The sequence below is a fragment of the Magallana gigas genome, chromosome 5 (genome assembly GCF_963853765.1).
Source record: "Magallana gigas chromosome 5, xbMagGiga1.1, whole genome shotgun sequence".
In the NCBI taxonomy this organism is placed as follows: domain Eukaryota; kingdom Metazoa; phylum Mollusca; class Bivalvia; order Ostreida; family Ostreidae; genus Magallana; species Magallana gigas.
The window spans coordinates 10,815,749-10,837,171 of NC_088857.1; the positions used below are offsets into that span (position 1 = coordinate 10,815,749).

The 21,423-nt window shown below is 32.9% G+C and overlaps 2 protein-coding genes across 5 annotated transcripts; one reads left to right on the forward strand and one right to left on the reverse strand.

The window, feature by feature from the left end:
• Positions 1-867: 867 nt before the first annotated feature.
• On the reverse strand, positions 868-11,347 carry LOC105347030 (dynein axonemal intermediate chain 7 homolog). 4 transcript variants are annotated; one of them, XM_011455897.4, is made up of 21 exons: positions 11,191-11,347; positions 10,919-10,997; positions 10,393-10,449; positions 9,586-9,677; positions 9,249-9,353; positions 8,994-9,134; positions 8,653-8,733; positions 8,397-8,566; positions 7,872-8,026; positions 7,563-7,660; positions 5,792-5,815; positions 5,069-5,189; positions 4,623-4,766; positions 4,367-4,508; positions 3,909-4,015; positions 3,275-3,441; positions 2,855-2,944; positions 2,665-2,736; positions 2,303-2,455; positions 2,026-2,127; positions 868-1,411 (listed from the first exon to the last, which is right to left on the reverse strand). In XM_011455897.4, exons 1-21 carry the CDS (start codon positions 11,191-11,193, stop codon positions 1,274-1,276), a joined length of 2,241 nt encoding a protein of 746 aa, XP_011454199.1. In that variant the 5' UTR covers positions 11,194-11,347; the 3' UTR covers positions 868-1,273. The 4 variants fall into 4 exon arrangements, with proteins under 4 accessions (XP_011454199.1, XP_011454201.1, XP_011454203.1 ...); XM_011455899.4 differs by lacking the exon at positions 5,792-5,815 and adding an exon at positions 6,685-6,705; XM_011455901.4 differs by lacking the exon at positions 10,393-10,449.
• Positions 11,348-11,809: 462 nt separating this feature from the next.
• On the forward strand, positions 11,810-21,340 carry LOC105347029 (carboxy-terminal kinesin 2). Its single transcript, XM_011455896.4, has 15 exons — positions 11,810-11,945; positions 12,853-12,930; positions 13,306-13,510; positions 13,750-13,836; positions 13,968-14,202; positions 14,446-14,656; positions 14,961-15,128; positions 16,870-17,016; positions 17,310-17,426; positions 17,809-17,982; positions 18,538-18,705; positions 19,391-19,529; positions 19,910-20,049; positions 20,323-20,472; positions 20,821-21,340. Exons 1-15 carry the CDS (start codon positions 11,925-11,927, stop codon positions 20,863-20,865), a joined length of 2,085 nt encoding a protein of 694 aa, XP_011454198.3. The 5' UTR covers positions 11,810-11,924; the 3' UTR covers positions 20,866-21,340.
• Positions 21,341-21,423: the final 83 nt, after the last annotated feature.

The following is a 21,423-nucleotide window of genomic DNA, read 5'->3' on the forward strand; positions in this document are numbered from 1 at the left end:
ACATGATAACTTGATTATCTGTGAGTCCTGAGACTTCTGGTAACAATTTTCTGATTAGTGCTGTGTTCATAACTAGATAACCACTTGTCATGTTTTACAGGTAGTGCTACTTGATACCCTGATCTGGTTTTATTTCTATTTTTTTATACTTGCTGTAGTTATCAAACAGTTAATGATGTATTAGAACTAACTGATGCAGTTAGGCGCATGGAGTGTAGTCAGACACCAGTTCACGGTTATGTGTTGTTATAAGCTAGTTTTACAATTTTGTTCCATTTTCTTGAAATAATTCACTGTCACAAAGAACATAAGATGCTATATTTATTGAAATGAATAATAAAAGGTTTAATCTCTCTACATAAATGTGTTGTGGTTTACTTGTTAATGATATCAGCAAACCGCCTGACATTTCTGTAAGTCAAAGTGTTCTAAGCAATAGATTCAGGTCAATTCTGTAGTTTTAAGAATCAGAATGTAAAACATTCATTCTTTTTTCTCACTGCTGACCTTATATCCTTAATTAATGACACCTGCTGATAAATATGTACATCAGGATTTCAAGTTTGGATTTTTGTTTATGTAAAATTCCTGAAGAAATTTGCTAATTATATTTGAAATGCAAATATTTTTGTTGCTTGGCAAAATTTGACATAACTCAGCCTTTTACACAGGTTTATTGGTGATTACCGGTAATTTTAACCTCCCATGCAGTGAGAGTTATCTCCCTTATTCCGATTGATATTGTACCAAAGGAGGCTTTATATATAAAAACATTGGCAAAATAGACTTGTGTCCAAGTTCATGCACTTCAACACCAGTGTAAAAAAAATTGACTTCTCATTTAAGTTTATAATTAAATAAACAACATCTGTGGTATAGTGGTAAGGCATTTAATCAACCATTATAAATGCACTTTACATACAATTTTTTAAAAAAATTGCAACAACAAATGAAGTCACATGGTGAAATGACAGTTTGTTATAATGAGTAAATGAAGGCATGTCTCTGAATTCCTCTCCCTACTGAAAGAGTTGAACATCTTGTAAAACAAATGATCACAGTAACAATACAAGTAAATTACTTTACGTAAATCATGGTTAACTTTTTAAGACACAAGTTTCCAAAAATAATATCCCTTCAATTTGATATTGATAAAACAGACATAATAAGGGTTCAATTCAATAATTCCCACAGGGATAGAAGGCATATAGATCATGTATTAGTTCAGTCAATCCTTGTCCATCTGTTAAGAATCTATTTCTCAAGGTTTAAATTAGGAGTATGTGAGGATTTTTGTGGCTTTCAATATCTGTTCCACACAGTCGACATATTGGTAACTGGAGTTGTTGATTCTCTCCTTCGCTTCTTCTGAACACTGGTTCAAAACCACATGGTAAAGGTTGGAGCGGAACTGAAAAAAAATTCACATTTATTATCATACGATTGGATCATTCCTTTCTATTTGATTGCCTGATACCCAGCATTTTAGAAATCACAAAATCATTCTACATCATCTACCAGGCTATAAAATTAATGTAACATTTTGATTTTTCCTTCGTTGGGAAGAAAAATGCTATGGAATTTCTTATAATCATATTGTATTTAATAAAATGGGTGGCTTTGACTTGGCAGTTAAAGACAAACTTGCATTAGTTTTGCCTCCAACACTTGACAAGATTCAATCTGATAAGTCTGTATGATCAGTTAGTCACTAAATCATGTATGTGTACTGCATATGACATTCCATTTATATTTGTGAACATTTAATTTTGTGGATTGACTAAAGAACGAAATCCACAAAAATTGGTATTCAATGAATATCTATAAAACAGCAATAATAAACAATCCTTGCTACTTCCTAATTTGGTCAGTAAAAAGACTTAGTTACCTTAGAAGCACTATATTAATTAACATCAGGTCTTACAGGCAGAATAAGTACTGTACTTTTTTGGGTGGCCTAATCATTGTATGAACCTAATTAAATCTTTGTTAGCACTTTATTCAATTTCCATTTCAAAGTCTTACCGTGGTTCCCTCAGCATAGTCTTCAGAGAACTCTTCATCAAACTCGGTACACTTCAACTTCATGGTCCTCTTCTTTGTGGCCAGATATATACCCCAGTCCTCCTGTTATTCATACACATCAAAATAAGTTCTTGGATTATCTATATTAATTGTTACTTTTTTTTATTGTTAAGACACATACAGCTTAGACTCTAAGGCAAGGCTACCTATTTATTGCAATAAATGTTCACATGTATGTCTATTTACACTTATTTATTTTTTCATTGGTTGACCATACCTCCAGCAGCGGTTCATCCTCCAGAGCCTCGGAGCCCTGGAACAGGACCTTGTCGCTGGTCTCCATCTCGCTGTTCCACTTAGACCAGGAGAAAGCCATGGCGGAGGACAGGAGAGCCATCTGCTCATACATCCAGTTCGTCACGATGGAATTCTACCAAGATGAAACAAAAAAAATCTACATTAGACCCTTGTCTAGAAGAATTGTATGTACCAAAATATAATAGAAATCATGATCAGAAGGAACAGAGATTTCTTTTTGTTACTAATATTTATTGAAAATATATTAATTTGATTACATTAATCATGTATTCTTGAAACAAAAGGATTATGAGAGCATCAATGTTGGACTCTATTTCTGACCTTGTTCTGAATGCTGACATATTTGGAGGAGTCTTCTGCTGGGAACAAGTTGATGCCCGCCTCCTTCATGATCTGAGAAATCATCATCAAAACTCAAAGTTACTCAAAGTACTCAAAATAAGAAAAAAAAATCTCTAAAAAATGACAATAACCAGCAGATGCAAAAATAAAAAATTCATTAACTCTGAACCTTTATAAGTTCTTTAGGTGTGACCCATTTATTTCGGATTCCATCTAACTCAGGTCTGTCATCAGGCTTACTTAGACAGCACATGGCATCCTATACACAAAGAGAGGGTAAATGTAGGTAGATGTATAAGGTACATGCAACATGTACAAGCTTCATATCAACAATAATCTACAAGATGATTAAATTGTTATAATATAATATAATACAAATATAACAACTGACAAATAGAAAGATTCGAACACTTCAAAGTTTTCAAAATTTGGTTAATCTCATACTGGGTAGTACAATAAACACTTGTTTCAGTAAATATCAAAAGTAAAATAAATTCTTGATTCATCTTTACATAAATACCGGTATATCTTAATTAAACTGTTAAATCTTAGTTTTTAACACTTGGACAACTTCAAGCTATAAAATGACCTTGATTTCAATCTCCACTTCAACAATGGCTGCTATGATGGTCAGGACACAGGCATTGGTTCTGTGGGGCCTCAGCTCCCATGACTGGAAGGGCATGTTTAGGTGAGAGTCCTGAAGAAGGGCAAACGTTCCAAAGTAGGCCGTCTTAAAGGAAAAAATCCTGTTGTCTGCAACCAACAATGGAACGGAAATGACATTATTTCATGCATATATATTCTAAATCTGTGCTACAAAATATGTTTTTTAATCATTCGGTGTATTATTAAAGAGCAACAATCTTAATATTAAAGGCTAAAAGATATATACCTTGATACTTAAAGAAGAATCAAAATCTAAAGTCTGTTGGGTTTAGCATACATGATTGTGATAAGTGATAAGTAGCATGCATACATGACTGTGATAAGTACAATTTTATAACTCTCTGAATGCTGATAATTTTAAATCAATGAATTATATTAAGATGTTATTTTAATAATCATCTAGTAAAGTCTATAAAGAAATTCAGCATAAATTTATAATTTTCATGAACATGCTTGTCATTTATTATATGAAAATGTTATCTCTATTAAAAAATGTGGCTTGGCTCAAATACATGTATAGAGTGTAGTACATGCAGTTAGAGACCAGAACCTACCCTCATCATAGCTCATGTCCGTAAAGCCGTCCTGTCTCCAGTACTTCTTCTTGTAGTCCCAGCGGGCTATCAGGGGCTCCTCAGAAAACAGCACATGACCCGGCAATCTGATTGAAAAGAGAACTCAATCAGTATGATTCACATTTTTTTTAACAGAATGTCTCCTCCCATAGTTTTGCAGATTTTTATGATCACTTTGCAGTAAACATACATGCAATTCCCCTTTTTTAAAAATTTGATTGGGATGAGATAAACCAATCTTTATTTATATAACATAATCGATTTAAATCATGTTAGGCAGTTATCATATGTAAATGTATACTGAAATATACCAAGAAATTCGAATTCAAATATTGGATGTCATCACTGTTTGAAGGTTATGGGCATGTTTACACATCTCTCTCTCTCTCTCTCTCTCTCTCTCTCTCTCTCTCTCTCTCTCTCTCTCTCTCTCCTACTTCATGGTGATTCCTATTGCTGGCTTTTCATCCCTCTTCTCTCCTTGAACTGGTGTGTTGCCAGAGCTTTGGTTTTCCTTGGGTAACTGAGTGACAGAGTCCGCTACATACTCTATGTACTCTAGCTCTGGAGGGTCCACCACTGTTGATGGAAGACATTACAATGAATATGTTATAAGAGTATCAATATAACGGTAATATTCTAGTGTCCAGTAAAATCTGGTAAATTGAAGTCATCAAAATTTGTGACCCTTACATCTAGTGACAATCCATTTGTTCATGGTCTTGGGTTGTGGAGGGAGGGACATCAAATTGAAGTGAAATACACCTCCAACAATATCATTGGCTCTTAAGTCAACTACATCCTCCTCTTCCTCAAAATCCTCATACTCTAAGGGCTCTATAATAAAAAATTACCATTTGTTAAAAATGGACTTTCAACAACTTTTTTGCTACTTTTTCTAAATTTTCTTTGAATAATAACTATTATTAACAGTATACCTTAACATCTATGTTCAACTTGTACTAATTTAATTTGGCCTTTCATTTTGAGATCAGGCTTCTGAGAGTTAAATAAGAGTTGAATAATGGGAATATTTATTTCAGTTTATATAAACTTTAACAAAATAGAATGATCTAAATAGCTAGGAAATGAGATTATAAGGTCTGGTTCATGGACCACAATCTTGTTCTATTTTTAACCTGGGGTTTTGGGCTCCTCGTATTCCTCAATCTCCTCCTCTTTCTCCTCCTCCTTCTTCTCTGGCTCCTCCTCTTCCTCTTTAGGTCCTCCTTCCAGCTCTGCCAAGGCAGCCATTAAATCCTTTAACACAGAAAAAACTGTTAAAAATTCTGATCAAAGTTCCTCTGTGTAAGTCTTTTTCTACTTTACATCAGAACTCAGTCAATCATCAATGAAAACAATTTTTTTTAACCTATAAGAAGATTAATTTGTCATTAAAAACTATATACTTCTGTTAACATAAGGTATAATTTATTATAATATATCATGTTAATTGGTAGTTAGATTCATTACGTCAATAGTTAAACGCATGTACAATGACTTTCTTAATGAACACGCCAGGTCATTTTAAGGAAAACTAAATCATTAACCATGCTCATGCACTACACTAACATCATAACAATAGGATCTCAAAAATCAACAACACTGAGTTCTTTAGTAAGTTTTGTTCCCCCAAAGCAATGGAATTAAATCCACTTATTTTCTCAAAAGCACGCAATATGGTAACAATATGGTAACTTAGTTAGAAATCAGCAACAAATCAACACAGGTATCAAATCTTATAAAAAGACACATGTAGAGTAAAACACTTATGAAATTATTCAGGAATAATTCAATAAATAATCAGTTCTGGTTTGAGTGTTGTTAGTGAACTTAGTTTTCGATGGAAACTTATTATATACCGGCTTGCTCTGTTCTCCCTCTGTCTAAAAATCATGAATGAAGAAAACATGTTATTCAATCAACTTGGATTTTCTCTCATAACACTCATTCATTGGAAAAACTGAAGCTTCATATTACATGTATCACTTTTTTTGATATTGATAGAATCAATTTTCCCCAAAAGCGAGAAAGAAAAAGAACATCTAAAAACTGAAGAAAATATGGTGTGCATGCATTGCTACACAGGAATTTGTGAATCTTAACTCAAAATGTGACAAAGAAAGTAGAAATACTTGTGTTCAAATTGATAGAATACATTTTAAAAGAAAAATTTAAATATGTGTGATTATTTCTGTCATACAGTGTCTATACCTTATGCATAAAAGTAACAGGTAAATGGACAACATAAACAAAAATTGTTGGTTAATTAGACATATGAACAAATGGATAAACCCCTACAATGCTTGAAACTCTACTATCTTCAATAAATCTTTTGTCTATATATAGGTATTGGTGAAAGTTCAGACATTTTTGTTGGTTTCCAGAAGTGCAATACCATCATATGGCTATGAACTGCAACCTAACTACACCCCCAATATGGTGTCACAAAAGCTGAGACAATTAATGTGACCAGACAATTGAAACCTCTCCCATTTGTGCTTTGCTTAAAAACAAAATGATTGTATATATTTTTTTTCTTTAATATATCATCATCTTTTAAACATTAAACAGATTCAGTCACCATTTGAAATTCCAAAATACCAAATGCATCCCCATAATATATGATTGTGTATTGTTCAATAAATTTATACAATAATTATTATACTACAGTGATCTATTTTTAAATAAAAATAGATATAAAATTGAAGCTATACCAGATGCTAAAAGATGCTACTCTCGTTTGAAAACTTACTATGGATTCAAGTGCATAGTCCTTGAATAAAAATATGCATAATATAGTGTGATGACTAGTACATGTTAAAAGAAAAAAATCCTGTAAGCGGTAATACAACACAAAAACTCTCTTATGGATAAGTCTTAAGGACCGGTAGATTTACTTCACGATATGCAATGTACAAAATTTTTTTTATTCCTATAATGAATTTGTAGTTATAAGTACTCGCTGGTTTACCAAATTCACAATATATATGTTTCATCCTTAATTAGGCTACCAGATCAATATGCATTATCATTGAAGTTTTAATTTACCAGTAGTACAAATATAACCTTAGAAAAATTTCACATTTATGATAAATTAAGATAAATACTTTAAAAGAAATAATACCCATTCAATATTTAAAATTACCTGAATGTTCAATTAAATTATTATAAGAGATACGCATCTAATTGTTTTGAATATAAAGGGGACAAAATCAATTTTTATTACTGGTATTTAAAAAAAGTTTCAGAATTTGTCAACACAAAAAATACTTTCATGACATTTTGGCATTTACAGGACATACAATCGTAAATGTTCATATAATAATTTAAAATATTTCTCATAAGAATTGCCAATACCAATCCATTCTTATTATCATTCAGGGAGCTGTCTATTATTTCTAATACTATTATTTTAAAAAAAGTTTCAGAATTTGTCAACACAAAAAAAACTTTCATGACATTGCAGTACAGGACGTACAACTGTAAATGTTCCAAATAATTTAAATCAAATTTATTTCTTTTAAGAATTGCCATTACAAATCCACCTTCATAAGATTAGGGAGCTGTTTATTATTATTTTTTTTTATGTGATAAACAAGGGAGGCTACTCCTGCTTTACAACACACTTACTGTGGGCTCCTTCTCTTTCTCCTCAGGCTCCTCATCTTTCTTCTCCTCTTTGTTCTCCTCAGATTCCTCAGGCTTTGCCTCTTCTGCTGGGGCCTCAACTTAAAATATTAAATCACCACATTACTTGATTTACATCTGTAACTATTATACTGCCATGTAAACTTTGCTCCTCAAATATTTTCATACCAATTTGTTTCTTCTATTCATTTGCCTTTCTAAAAATTTTTAATTCTGTAGATTATGTTTTGGTTTTCTGACAATAATAAATTCAATTTATTAACTTGTACAATAATTCATATCAGTTGTTACCGTGAACGATCTTTCGTCGAGGATAGTAGCTTTTACAGGTCGGTGAGTAGTGGTCGTATTTAGGGTCTAACACTCTAATGGCACAGTCTGACAAACACAACACTCGCGGAATTTCAAATGTCAGACCTTGCTTGCCAAATTCAAAAGACTTTATCCTAAAATTATACAATCAAATACATCTAGTTTGAATAAACTGTTTTTCAAAATATTCATTAATGTTTTAATAAATGGTACTTTGGAAGGCATGAGCATATATATAAAGCTCTGAGTGAATCCCTTTCAATCATGAAACAATTCTGAATTTTTTAAGATCCAAGAAAGGGGAGACAACTGCATTATCATAAGAAAAGTTGTGATATTGCTTCAAGTTACTTTTTCATTTGCTTAAATACAAACATGTACAGTACCACATGTTCTAAGGCTTGTCAATTTTTACTTTCAGGCCACTGGAAATGAAATAAGAACAAAATCTGACCGAATCATACTCTTATATTTAGACCTTATCTATTATCTAGAATATCAGACCTGGGATTTTTACTGAGGTTTCCCCAAATGCTGAGGCAGACATCAGGACTCTTGAGTTCAAACTGAAGGTTAAAGGTCTCAGGGTCGGCACGGTCTGTTGCCTCCTGCAACAGGTGGAGCGTGGCTGAATCCATCTTCTTCTTCATCAAGGACTGCAATTCTTCCTTTGTCTACATAATCATTTTATTGTGAATTATAATATACATTTTTTTTTTTAATTTGGAACTAATTTGTTTGGTAGCTTTGATGTCCTGACCTCATTGTATAAATGTATTTCCTTTTCTGTGATTTCCTCTGGTGGTGTGTCTTCCAGTAAGAAGTTTAGTTCATCAATCAACTGTTGAAGTATCAAAAGATTTAGATTACCAGTACAATATACGCTACATGAAAAATATACTGTATACATTGTTCAGTACAATATAATTTACACGTGAATGTATAATCAGAGCTATAATTAAACTTTTAATAAAAAAAAAAACATCACAGTTTATATATAAATTGAAAACTTTTCAAAGGCTTATTTGGGTCACAGTACTGGTTTTGAATTCTGAATGAAACATTGCATTTGCAGTGATTTTACAGACAAAATACAGTTACCTTTGTGTCCAGTTCACTGGCTTTGAAGACTGACTCCACATCATCATGGTCTGTGTCCTCCAGTCTCAGATTTATATACGTGTTTATCTCCCCTTGTACTGTAGGGTCGGGAGAACCATCGCACCTCATGTAGCGATTCCACTGGAAAAGAAACAAAAAGGCTTTTTATGTACATGATAAATATACAATCAAAGCGTTTAATGGAGAATTAATATGATCGTAATTATTAGACATTTAAGGTTACATTTTAAATACCTTCATTTGTTTCCGTCTTTCATCATGAAGATTTTGAAGGGCTTCTTTATTACTACTTAGAATAGCATTAAGTTGGGTCATCTCAACCTTTCTGTCTTTCTTTTCCTGAAAATTGAAAATTGCTTCAATTCAATACAAGGAATTGTTATAAGTATATAATTAATATTATTACTTTAAAAAAAACAACTCTTTTTTCAATCTAATTAAAATAAGATGTTAGATCCGCTCGCTTACTCACTTTGTTTACTGAGTAAGCGAGCAGATCTAACATCTAATTTTAATTAGATTGCTCTTTTTTATGAAACACTTTTTTAAAACTTAAGTTCGGAATGTCTACCTCATTTTCCCTTTTCTTTTTTTCTGCCTCTTCTTCCTTCTCTTTCTTTTTTTTCTCTTTGAGTTCCTCTTCTTGTTTTGCCTTTTGTTCCTCTGTTAATGTATCAGTATTACATGTAATATGATTTTCAAGTTAAATGATAAGTCAGAGCTTAAGTATTATTTTTTAATGGTACAATGATGCTGAGAAAAAAAATACATGTAATGTTAGAAGCACTACAACAAAACTTCAATTTTTATTTTCTCATATCAAAAACATGTATTTAATGTTTAGATAATAAAACATGCACACAGACAGTCACACACTCATTAGAATTTTTCTCAAATTCATTTTCATTCCTATTGAAATTACTTTAGAAACTTCATTAATATATACACTAGTCAAAATTTCTAACCACCTGTCAAGTATTTGGTACTCAGCAGTTCTATATTACTTTTAAATGCCATTGACACTTCAATATTATCAAAGTTGAACAAAAAAATTGGATTTTTTTCAGCCAAAGCGGTCTAAACATGCTAGCATATTCTTATGTCAGATGTACTTATTTCTATATCTTGTAATTGTTAGAATATTGTTAAACTTTAATAGCTCCAAAAAGTATAAAAGTTTTTGTTTGGAAGAGTCATTCTCATGTCATGCTGCTCATGCACAATATCAGGATATGACAGTCTTTTTGGCATTGTGATTAGTTTTTAGTTTCAAGTCACATTCTGTTTAACTGAAGTTTCTAGGCGATTTAGCCACCACCATAACACAATAAACGCATTATTCCGGACTCAGTTCCAGACTGTCCGGAGTGTTGCTGACCTTCTGCATTAGCAAACATGTCTGGCTTGGAATGTCTGGAACCTTCAACAACGATATCTGCATAATATGTTAACCTTATGATAAACATATGCAGAACAGTAATATTAAAGTGAAGACGGTACATGGTCACTCTCTAGATACAAAATAAATTTATCAAATAAACAGTTTCATCAGAAAAATAACCACTGAAATAATTCCAATGCTAAAACATGTTGACAGTGATTAGTCATAACATACATTCTATCCAGTGACAGGTTAGAAATTTTGACTATATTGCTTAGCATATATATCGAAAAATGAGATACAGTATCTTGCAGTGTTTACTTATTATTCGTTTTTTTTTTAATTCAATACATTGTTCATAAAAACACTGTACATATAATTTCCCTATTTGATCAAAGTGATGGCCCAACGATATACTTATCAAAAACACACCTCATTAATATTTCAATCTGAGCAAATAAATGTAGCTGTTTGTTAAAATCTTTTGATCTCGATCTTGTACAAAAAAATATCTCTTTTATACCTTCCTCTGCTGCTTTTCGCAGATCCTCCTCAGCCTTTATTTTTTCTTTCTCAGCTTTACTAAGCTTGGGCTTTGGAGGCTACAATAGATGAATTTGAAATAAATCTCTTATATTTTTATTATGGAAGTTGGAACTTGAAATCCTGAGAAAATTCGGTTTCAAAATGTTTGTCTAATCTGTATTTTCTAGGAATGCAACATAGACTAATGTAATACGAAATATCACTATGAATTTTAATTATTATTCATATTTCTTTGCACTATTATCATACCATTTTGGCTCCACAAGGTTTTTAAACTTCTTCCCTTGGCGAAATTGTTGTATAGCAACCAGATTGAGATGTTTGGTTGTCGTGAAATATAAATAGAACATGAAATATTCTATGTTTCATAAATAAAAAGAATCTACGACACTATTTAAACCGAAAATGAACTCTTATAACAATATAGAGAAATATAAATTGAAATCATTTTCATTTAACTTGTAGTATGTCGTAAAATAACCAGGTGCGCGGCGCGGGAAATTTAAAAGTTTTGTTTTAAAACACCCAACCTTTTAGCAATTTATTGATTTTCCTTAATTGATTGTTTATTAATATTATTATCGTCATTTATCAAATTTCTTGTTATAATACTGGCCTTACAATAAAAAAAATAGTTAACTGATCAATAACGCTACCGTAAAATATTTTAAAGATTTGCACATAAAATTTTACAATTCTACGAAAACTTCTATTGTCTTGATGATTAACTTTGTATCTATCGCTACACTCATCGGAAAAGAGAGTTTTACTTTGAAAAAAAAAAACCAAACAACTGAACGCCAACTTTACATTCTAAGCGAAAACATGCTAAAGTTATCTGGTTCGTTTTCCTGTGTGAGAACTAACCTAAAACTGTCCAATCAGCGCACGTTACACATTTCCTTTTGTCCAATCGAATGTAGCGTTGTTTAATGTCCGCAAGATTCGAATGAAAAATCTATCACGGACAGGAAAGTAAACAGATGATCATGGCAGGAACGCAGGTTATTATCTTTCACTTGATGTTATTTGTAATCCAAAAGTCATTAATATTGCTTAGGCTTGATGTACCGTACGTTATGAATTATATACTTCAAATGATTATTCAATATTGTTTTAAACTACTTTTATAGTAGATATTAGCTGATTAGAGGAAATTTAACTCGATATCTACACATGACTAAACTGACTATGGGATGAGTTATGCTATTCTAACCATTCTATAAGAATTGATGTTAATATTTCATAATCATTATGTCTATATGATGATGATTATGATATGCAGTAAATCATGTTTATTGTATACCCTTGTAGATTGTAAAGTAGAGAGGTTCTTGCACATCATTCCACCTTTGGTCACAGAAATGTCATACTGTTTTGTGTATATCTACATTGATTAAATTTATGACTAACAGTATACAGTTGTTGACTGTGTGGAGGGCAACAGTGGATCTGTCGGACTTGCTCGCAAACTGTTGCCCAAGGCCCGGGGCAACAGCTAGTTCACTTTGCGAGCCGGTCCGACAGATCAACTGTTGCCCTCTACATAGTCAACAACTGTTTTGTTATACCCCTTCTAATCAATAACAAGTTTTCATGGAATGTGACATCACCAGTCAACAGTCTTTTTTAACAGTTCCAATCTAACAGTTCCAGTCCAACAGTCAAAACAACTTTTTTTTCTTATAGAGTTATATAGAAACTGTTTTACAGGGGTATAACAATAGGAATAACTTGTACTTCTCAGATCTAATTTTATTAAAAATCACAATTCATCAAAAACATTTATTTCTTATTCACTCTTTTTACTTGATGATTTCATCCACCTGTTATATTGGTGCATGGCGTTGTGTATAGATGGATTTACAATTTTGTAATGAAGTACAATATATAGTTAATTCATATTGACAGGAAAAGAAGATTCCAGCCCTAGGCAAAAGTCGATTGCCGACATTTAGTGCTAAAAAACGCGCCCGAAGTCCAGATGAGGTAATTAATCTGGTTAGATAAAAATGACAATGTGCTATAAAATATCACTAAAGATATATTCACCATACAACTTGTAACAAGTTAAATTTAGTTGTTCAGCATAGTTGTTTTTTAGTTTGGTTAATGTCTGTTTTTGTTCCTCACTGCTTTAAAAATATTCCTAAAGAAGTTTGCTTATATTCATTTAATAATTGTTATTTTCTAAAATAATATCAGCATGTATTATTGTGTGTGTTTACAATAGCTTAACCATGTTAATGGTTGTCACATGAATCACATGAAATGTGATTAGCATACATGTATTTACATTATATAGTTTAGAAGCATATTTATTTTCACTGTCAGTCTTGATCATGATGCACCTTTTTTACTTAGAATACCACACGGCCAGTTGCTACTGAGAAAAGAAGAAAGTTACTGAGTGCATCTACAGAAAACCTGCATGACAGAAGTATCCAGTCAGCTGGTAATACAAGCTTGAATCGTAGCTTCCGTCCCAGTAACAGCACAGGGAGCTTACGAACCAGCTCCACCCTCAACAAGACAACAACAGCTGTGGTCAGACCCACAACTAAGCAAGGTCAGATGCAAATAAAGACCAATTTAACTAAGCTAAACAAGATCTATTGAACGCATTCTCTTCCATAATTTTCTTTTTTTTTTAATGGGAAAGGTTTGTGTACATGTGGGCTAATATTAAAGATAGGTAAACTAGAATATTGTATGCATATTTTTTAGTCATTTTAAACTTAAACTCTGCAAACTCTTTGATTTATTGGAGTTATTGAAAATCAAGACGTTTGATTAATGATTTTATAGCATCAAAACCAGGTGTTGGGTCAGCTTCCAAGTCAAGTGTAGGGAGCAAGAAGCCACCTGTGGCCTCCACTGTTCCAAAGGCAGCAGGTATTTCATATGAAAACTTTAAACAATAAAATATAAGATAAAAATGTGACATTATAATAGTTTAAAATTTTATCATTAGGTTGTCAAGTATTCTGCAAGAATTTTATGAATAAGTGTTTGTATGTCTGTAGGAAACAAAGCTAAGCGTCCAGCATGGGACTTGAAAGGTCGCTTACAGGACATGGAGGAGCTGTTAAACCGACAGTCATCCAAGCGTGACAGCCTGGAGTCACAGTTACAGGACTACAACAGTCGCATCGCTAGTCTGGAGTCGGAGAAAAATCAACTCTACGGAGACGTCCAAAGCAAGGAGCAAATTGTTCATGGAGCCTCAAAACAAATTGAAGAATATCAGAAACAAATACGGTAAAGATTTATGCAACAGCACTTTAAATGTTAATGATTCCTTTGATTTTAAATATTTGTAGAACAGCATTTTCAGTCCTGTAGAAAATTAATAGAAACTTCATATTTTGTGCATAAAAAATTGTAGACTTTCTGTACTTGGATTTGCACCTACTTTGTTGAAATGGTTTCATGATATGCATGTACTTTCATAATGTATTTCTATGGTGTTATCTTGTTTCAATTGTTTCAATACTGATACAGGGAACAAGAGGCAAACTTTGAGCAGACAAAGAGGAAGCTACAGACAGAATTAGATAGCATCACGTTTCTGAAGGAGAGCATACAGAGACAGAAGGAGTCACTGGAGGGGGAAGTCAGTGCTAAAACTGTGGAAGTCACCGGCCTCAAGTCCACTGTCGCCGAGCTCCAGACCTCTCAAGTGGGCATAGCTGCCCAACTTGACGCCACTAAGGTCTGTAATTGCTCTATGATGTACTTTGGGTGGAGATTAAATATTGTAAAAAAAAAAAAAAAAAAATAAATTATTGTCTAATTTTTCTATTATGAATTTACTTATTTATTTCCGAGATATTGCTTATATATTTAGTATGTCTTTTCCACAACTTATCATTTTAACAAACCATTAATAAAAGCTGTATAATATACATGTATATTAACCTATTGAAAAACCATGGAAGACTGTCAAAAAGACTGTCAATACCTACCTATAAAGAAAAGGACAATGTTTTTTTTAATGGTTAAGTCTTACCTTACAGATCAGTTTAGAACAGTCTGTGAGTGCAGGCAGAGAGAAAGACAAGGAGATCTCTGAACTCAAACAAATGGTGGCAGCCATGCAGGATACAATAGAGAAATACAAGATCAAGGAACAGGAGCACGAGACCATGAGGAGGAAGCTGCACAACACTATACAGGAGCTGAAGGTGCTATATCTATCAGACCTTTCTAACCGGGTTTTCCAACGGAAAAATCCGGTTATTAAAATGGTGAAAATGGCGGGCGGCTGCCAAAAGGGTACCCTCATTGTACGGATAACTCCTCCTACAGTTTTCAAGATAGGAAGTTGTTCTTTTGCAGATCAATTGTACATATATCAGAGGTGTGCATATTGCTAGGATTTAGATTTCCGATAATTTATGAAAAAAATACTAGCTTTTGAACTTAGTCATTTTTTGGCAAAATATTGCATATAGGGTACCCTCATTGTACAGATAACTCCTCCTACAGTTTTCAAGATAAGAAGTTGTTCTTTTGCATATCAATTGTACATATATCAGAGGTGTGCATTTTGCTAGGATTTAGATTTCTGATAATTTATGAAAAAAATACTAGCTTTTGAACTTAGTCATTTTTTGGCAAAATATTGCATATAGGGTACCCTCATTGTACGGATAACTCCTCCTACAGTCTTCAAGATAGGAAAATGTTCTTTTGCAGATCAATTGTACATATATCAGAGGTGTGCATATTGCTAGGATTTAGATTTCTGATAAATTATGAAAAAAATACCAGCTTTTGAACTTAGTCATTTTTTGGCAAAATATTGCATATAGGGTACCCTCATTGTACGGATAACTCCTCCTACAGTTTTCAAGATAGGAAAATGTTCTTTTGCAGATCAATTATACATATATCAGAGGTGTGCATATTGCTAGGATTTAGATTTCCGATAATTTATGAAAAAAATACCAGCTTTTGAACTTAGTATTTTTGGCAAAAAATTGCATATAGGGTACCCTCATTGTACGGATAACTCCTCCTACAGTTTTCAAGATAGGAAGTTGTTCTTTTGCAGATCAATTGTACATATATCAGAGGTGTGCATATTGCTAGGATTTAGATTTCTGATAATTTATGAAAAAAATACCAGCTTTTGAACTTAGTCATTTTTTGGCAAAAAATTGCATATAGGGTACCCTTTCACCTTACCCATTTCACTGGATACGGGTTGACATGGATTATGGATACAGTTCACATAAAAGAAAACCCGGTTTGCTGTCACATTGACAGCTTATCACTTGTTATTAAGATAAAATCTTAATTTAGGATTGTCCTTACTACTGTAAATTCCTTATATTACGCGAGTACTTAATTCCGCTATCCCGCTGGTTTGTATCAAATTGCATGAATATAAAATCGCAAACATGGAACTTTTCTCCTTATTTCTTATAGTTTTCAACTCTCAGAAAATAATGGCGAGATTTTAAAATCCGCGAAGGATGCTTCTTGTGATTTTAAGTGGATATTATTTCTTCGCATTTGATTAGGAATCTACAGTAGTTAATGTCTCACCTTTTGATCTTATCCTCCTAAATTGAAGCACTTGCTGATGAAATGTTAGCTGAAGCTGGTGTGCAGGTCATACATCTATCAGACATGTTTATAAAATCTTAACTTTGAGTTGTACATTTCTCCTGGAAAAGAATATCCTTACTAAATTATACCTCACTCTTAATCTGATCCTCCTAAATTGAACCATTTGCTTTTATGATATTAGTTGAAGCTGGTGCATGAACCTCTTTATTCCATGAAAAAAAAAATTCACAGAAATTCAATGTTAAGATATTCTTCTAAGGAAAATAGGGAAAAGAAATTAAGACAAGCATATCTGAAATATTTGAATTAAATTCAAGTGAAAATGTCCACTATTGTAATGTTTGACAGGGAAATATCCGTGTGTTTTGTCGAGTGCGGCCACTGTTAGGAGAGGAATTACTAGGAAGTGACGGAACGATAAACCACATGGCCTTCCCCGATGCAGACTCTAAAATGCTAGAGTTAGAAAAAATGTCTGATGCAGGTCTCAATGAGGTAAATATTCCAGGTTTTTCCTGTTTACTTTCATATGAACAATACGTACAGTAAAACATACTTAAACCAAAGTGCCAGGGAGGGGCTATTTTGCTTTGTTGTGCGTAATTTGTTTTATCTGTCTGAAGTTTACAACATGTAATAAAGTCACAAGGAATGAACATCACTGTGCTGTAAGGGTCAATTCATCACAAGCGTGTTTGCTATAACCGTGTTTTACTGTATTGTATGGTCTTTGTGTGTCCATTTGTCTGTTCGTCTTGTTTATGGATTTTTATTTTGTTTCCATACAGAGCTGCCTGACAGCAAACAGAAAAGGAAACAATAAGTATGAGTTTGCCTTTGACAAGGTATTCAACCCAGACAGCACACAGGGACAGGTGTTTGAGGAAATCTGCCAACTTGTACAGGTAAATGTCAGCGAACTACTGCAGAAGGGGAGGGGGATCTGTAAATTTATTCATAATTATGCATTCATTTGATACAATGTACAAATGTTCCTTGCTCTGAAAGTGCATCACAAATACTGTGGAAATTAATCATAGATAAGAGCTGTAGAAATATAAACTTGGTTTGGTGGGCAGTTTAAAGTTTATAAACCCAGAAGCAGTTTTTGAATGAAAAACAAACTGTTCCAACTAACATTAATTTTCAATAAGAATAATATTTTATCTTAAAACATACATGTACTTAAATGAGAGAGAGAGAGAGAGGAGAGAGAGATGAAATGCTTACTATTGTAAACGATGCAGCAGTATGAAAAGTTTAACCTCACAATTTTATTTTGAACAGAGTGCCCTGGATGGCTACAATGTCTGTATTTTTGCCTATGGACAAACTGGTTCTGGTAAGACCTTCACAATGGAGGGACCCTCCCAGTTCAGCCCCGAGCAGACAGGGATGATCCCCCGCGCTGTGTTGCAAATCTTCGAGAGTACCCAGGACCTAATCAGCAAGGGCTGGCAGGTGAGATCCTTGGCTATGTTTTTTATTTAAGGAAACAATTTTTACTTTATAAATACATGTATTTGTGAAAATGTTCAAATGATTTTTACTTTAACAGTATAAAAAGCAAAAAAAAAGTATTATTTAAAAATCCTTGTTAAACAACAGTACATCCTAACTCTTCCAATACTGTAGAATACCATATATCCGGTAATTTTCACAATGATCTTAATATACGAACTGCAAAATATTGAATACGCAGAAATTGTATCCTGTATTATTTTCTATAAGACACTTTTAAAATCGCAAATATTGAATGATGCAATTAAAAATAAAAATGCTACATATTTTCCCCTTTTTGTAAATTTTATGACACAAGAAAAACCTGGACATATGGTAATTTGAATGTTTTCTGGAATTTCAAAATTAAAAGTCTGTTAGGGCATTTTCTACATGTACAAGTATAAATGTCCATCCTCACAAAGTCAGTTTTCAATTTAGTCAGTTAAGTAATAAGAATATCAGAGCCTTAAATTAAAGTTTGTTTCTCTCTCACTGTTATATTATTTCTTTCAGTATGAATTTGAAGCTTCTTTCTTGGAAATTTACAATGAGACGATCCGAGATCTCCTAGGAAACAACAGCGATGACCAGAAACATGACATCAAAATGACAGGCTCCGCTGACAAGAAGGATGTCATGGTGACCAATCTGACCACTGTCATGGTTACATCAGAGGATCAGGTCAGCTGATTAAATATTACCATAGCTACCATAATAGAGAGAGGAAAAATTCTGCACTTTTCAATCAAAATTGATTACACTTTTGTAATGAATGATAGATTGGGTTTTCTGTATAGTTGAACTTTTAATATCTTGAATATCATGGATATGTACCTTACTGTGATAATTTATGCTGTGAAAATATCTGCAGGCATTTAATTTTGTGTTTGTGAATACATTATGTTACAGTGTCAGCTGGTTAAGAAATCTGCTAGATTTCGTATCTATAGTACTGTAAACCAAGTTTTATTCGCGGCAACTTTATTTCGCGATCAACTGCCGAGAAACTGGTTCATGACGACTAATGTTCACGGCCAAGCCTTATCCAGACCTGTATTGTTATAAAAACTATAGAAAAAGGATTGGTTCGCGGCGTGAAATATTCGCGACGACAAGGCTCTCGCTAACCTCATGAAACTTATTACAAGATAAAAATGTGTTATTTTTACACAAGGTTTCTTTAAAAGATATCACCAAATATCAAATTTATCATCTCAACGAGATGTATGGTACCCAAATATTTTAGATTAGTTTCATTGAGAATCTGCCTTCTGACATTGAGAGTGATTGAAGTGAAAATATAATATGGGGGTTAAAATAGTGTATATGGTATATCTGTGACATTATGATGTAACTCTGTCCACAGGTGCATGAGTTGTTACGAAAGGCTTCACACAACCGAGCTGTTGCCGAGACAAAGTGCAACGAGAGATCGTCTCGCAGTCACAGTGTGTTCAGACTCAAGATCTCAGGAGTCAACAAACATACCCAAGAGGCTTGTATAGGTAAGATCACACACAAGACAATCTGTCTCGCTATAATCTCAATATAAACAGGTGACAATATGTCTCATTGCTCATTAACCCTTTCACAATATGGATAATAACTCATTTTAAAGGGAGATTGATTTTAAGAAATTCACTGAATGCATTTCACCAGTACAATCATGAAAGTGTTAAACTTGCAATGGTTAGGTCATAAAGAAAAGGGACACTTCTTGTTTAGTTTAAATTTGAAAATAACTCTTTGCAATTTCTTACCCGTAATATTTATGATTATTTAAAAAAATAAATTTTAATTAGAATATTATTGCTTTAAGACCTAGATATACTGATATACATGTACATGTTTTATATTAATTTGGTACATATTCTGTTGTTTACAGGAACCTTGAACTTGGTGGATTTGGCAGGAAGTGAGAGATTAAAGGACTCAGGCTCTGAGGGGGCTCGGCTGAAGGAGACTCAGGCCATCAACAAGAGTCTGAGTACCCTCAGTAAAGTCATCATGGCCATCGCAAACAAGGTCAGAATCCAATCAACATTTACATTATATTACAGCATAAAATGAATATGAAATGAAGCAAAATCTGATTAAAAATACTGGATGTTGATAAAGGATGTAACATATTTAAGACTCATGAATTTGGTATAAGTACATGTGTGTGTCAGTCACAGGATAGAACTGTACATGTTTGGAAATAACCTATAAATTTTATGAATAGAAAATAATTATTTTGATGTATTGACTAAAATAAGAGACTAGCTGTAGATACAAATGCTATTTGTACTTTGACAGGATGGGTACATCCCATACAGAGAGTCCAAGCTGACCTACCTCCTCCAGAACTCCCTGGGGGGTAACAGTAAGACCCTCATGTTTGTGAACGTGTCCCCCAAAGAGGAGTGCTTCCAGGAGACACTCAACTCCCTCAGATTTGCCACCAAGGTATGTGTCTACTCAATGATGTGTCTCGGGACAAGACTAAGATACATGTATTTCTAATTGGTAACCAATTCAAGTTTAAGATAAACAAAAGAGTTGTGAGCTTTGCATTTTTTTTAAACTTGACAACTGACATTAAAATTATGGTGGAACTTTTAGAAACATCTTTGTTATGCATTTTTAAATTTTGATAAATTTTAACATTAAAATTTTGGTGGACCTTTAAAAATACCTTTGTTTTGCGATTCCTTTTATTCAAATTTGAAAAAAAGTTTTTATGCTCAAATTTTAATATATGCTTACATGTTGTCATCTTTTTTTTCATTTACAAATGTTCCTTTATATTTTCAGGTCAATCAATGTAATATTGGCACAGCACAAAAGAAGGCAAAATAAAGATGCTGCATATTATTTAACTAAATATAATTATCTACTGGAATATATTAGAATTGTAAATTCTTTAGTTTAAACTGTAAATTTGCATGTCAGGCAAACATCCTTGGAAAACTACAACAAATGATTGATGACTCCAACAAATGTTTTGGGAACTCCATTAATCAACCAAGTTTTAAACATGTACAGTTTTCTTTAGATTTTATGTGTATGAACCTTGCTTACCAGAAAAGATTTTTAGAGAAACAGATGAACGTAGAAGTTGTTTTAACATTATCAGATGATTTTAATAATGAACCTGTATTCCTGAAATTTGATATTATATGGAGTAGGAAGTGTACAGACTTGTCCACAAGTACAATTGTTAGATGAACATCATTTTTGATGTACATTATTTTCTCTTCTTTTCTTTCTTTCTATCCCTCTGTCATATGACTTGTGTCATCAAAACCAAATAAATCATTTTATACAAGCTAAATGTTGTTGATTTATATTTAAATATTTAACTCCATTTTATTAACAATAAATGGGTTTATATGACTTTGTATCCAGATCTAACTC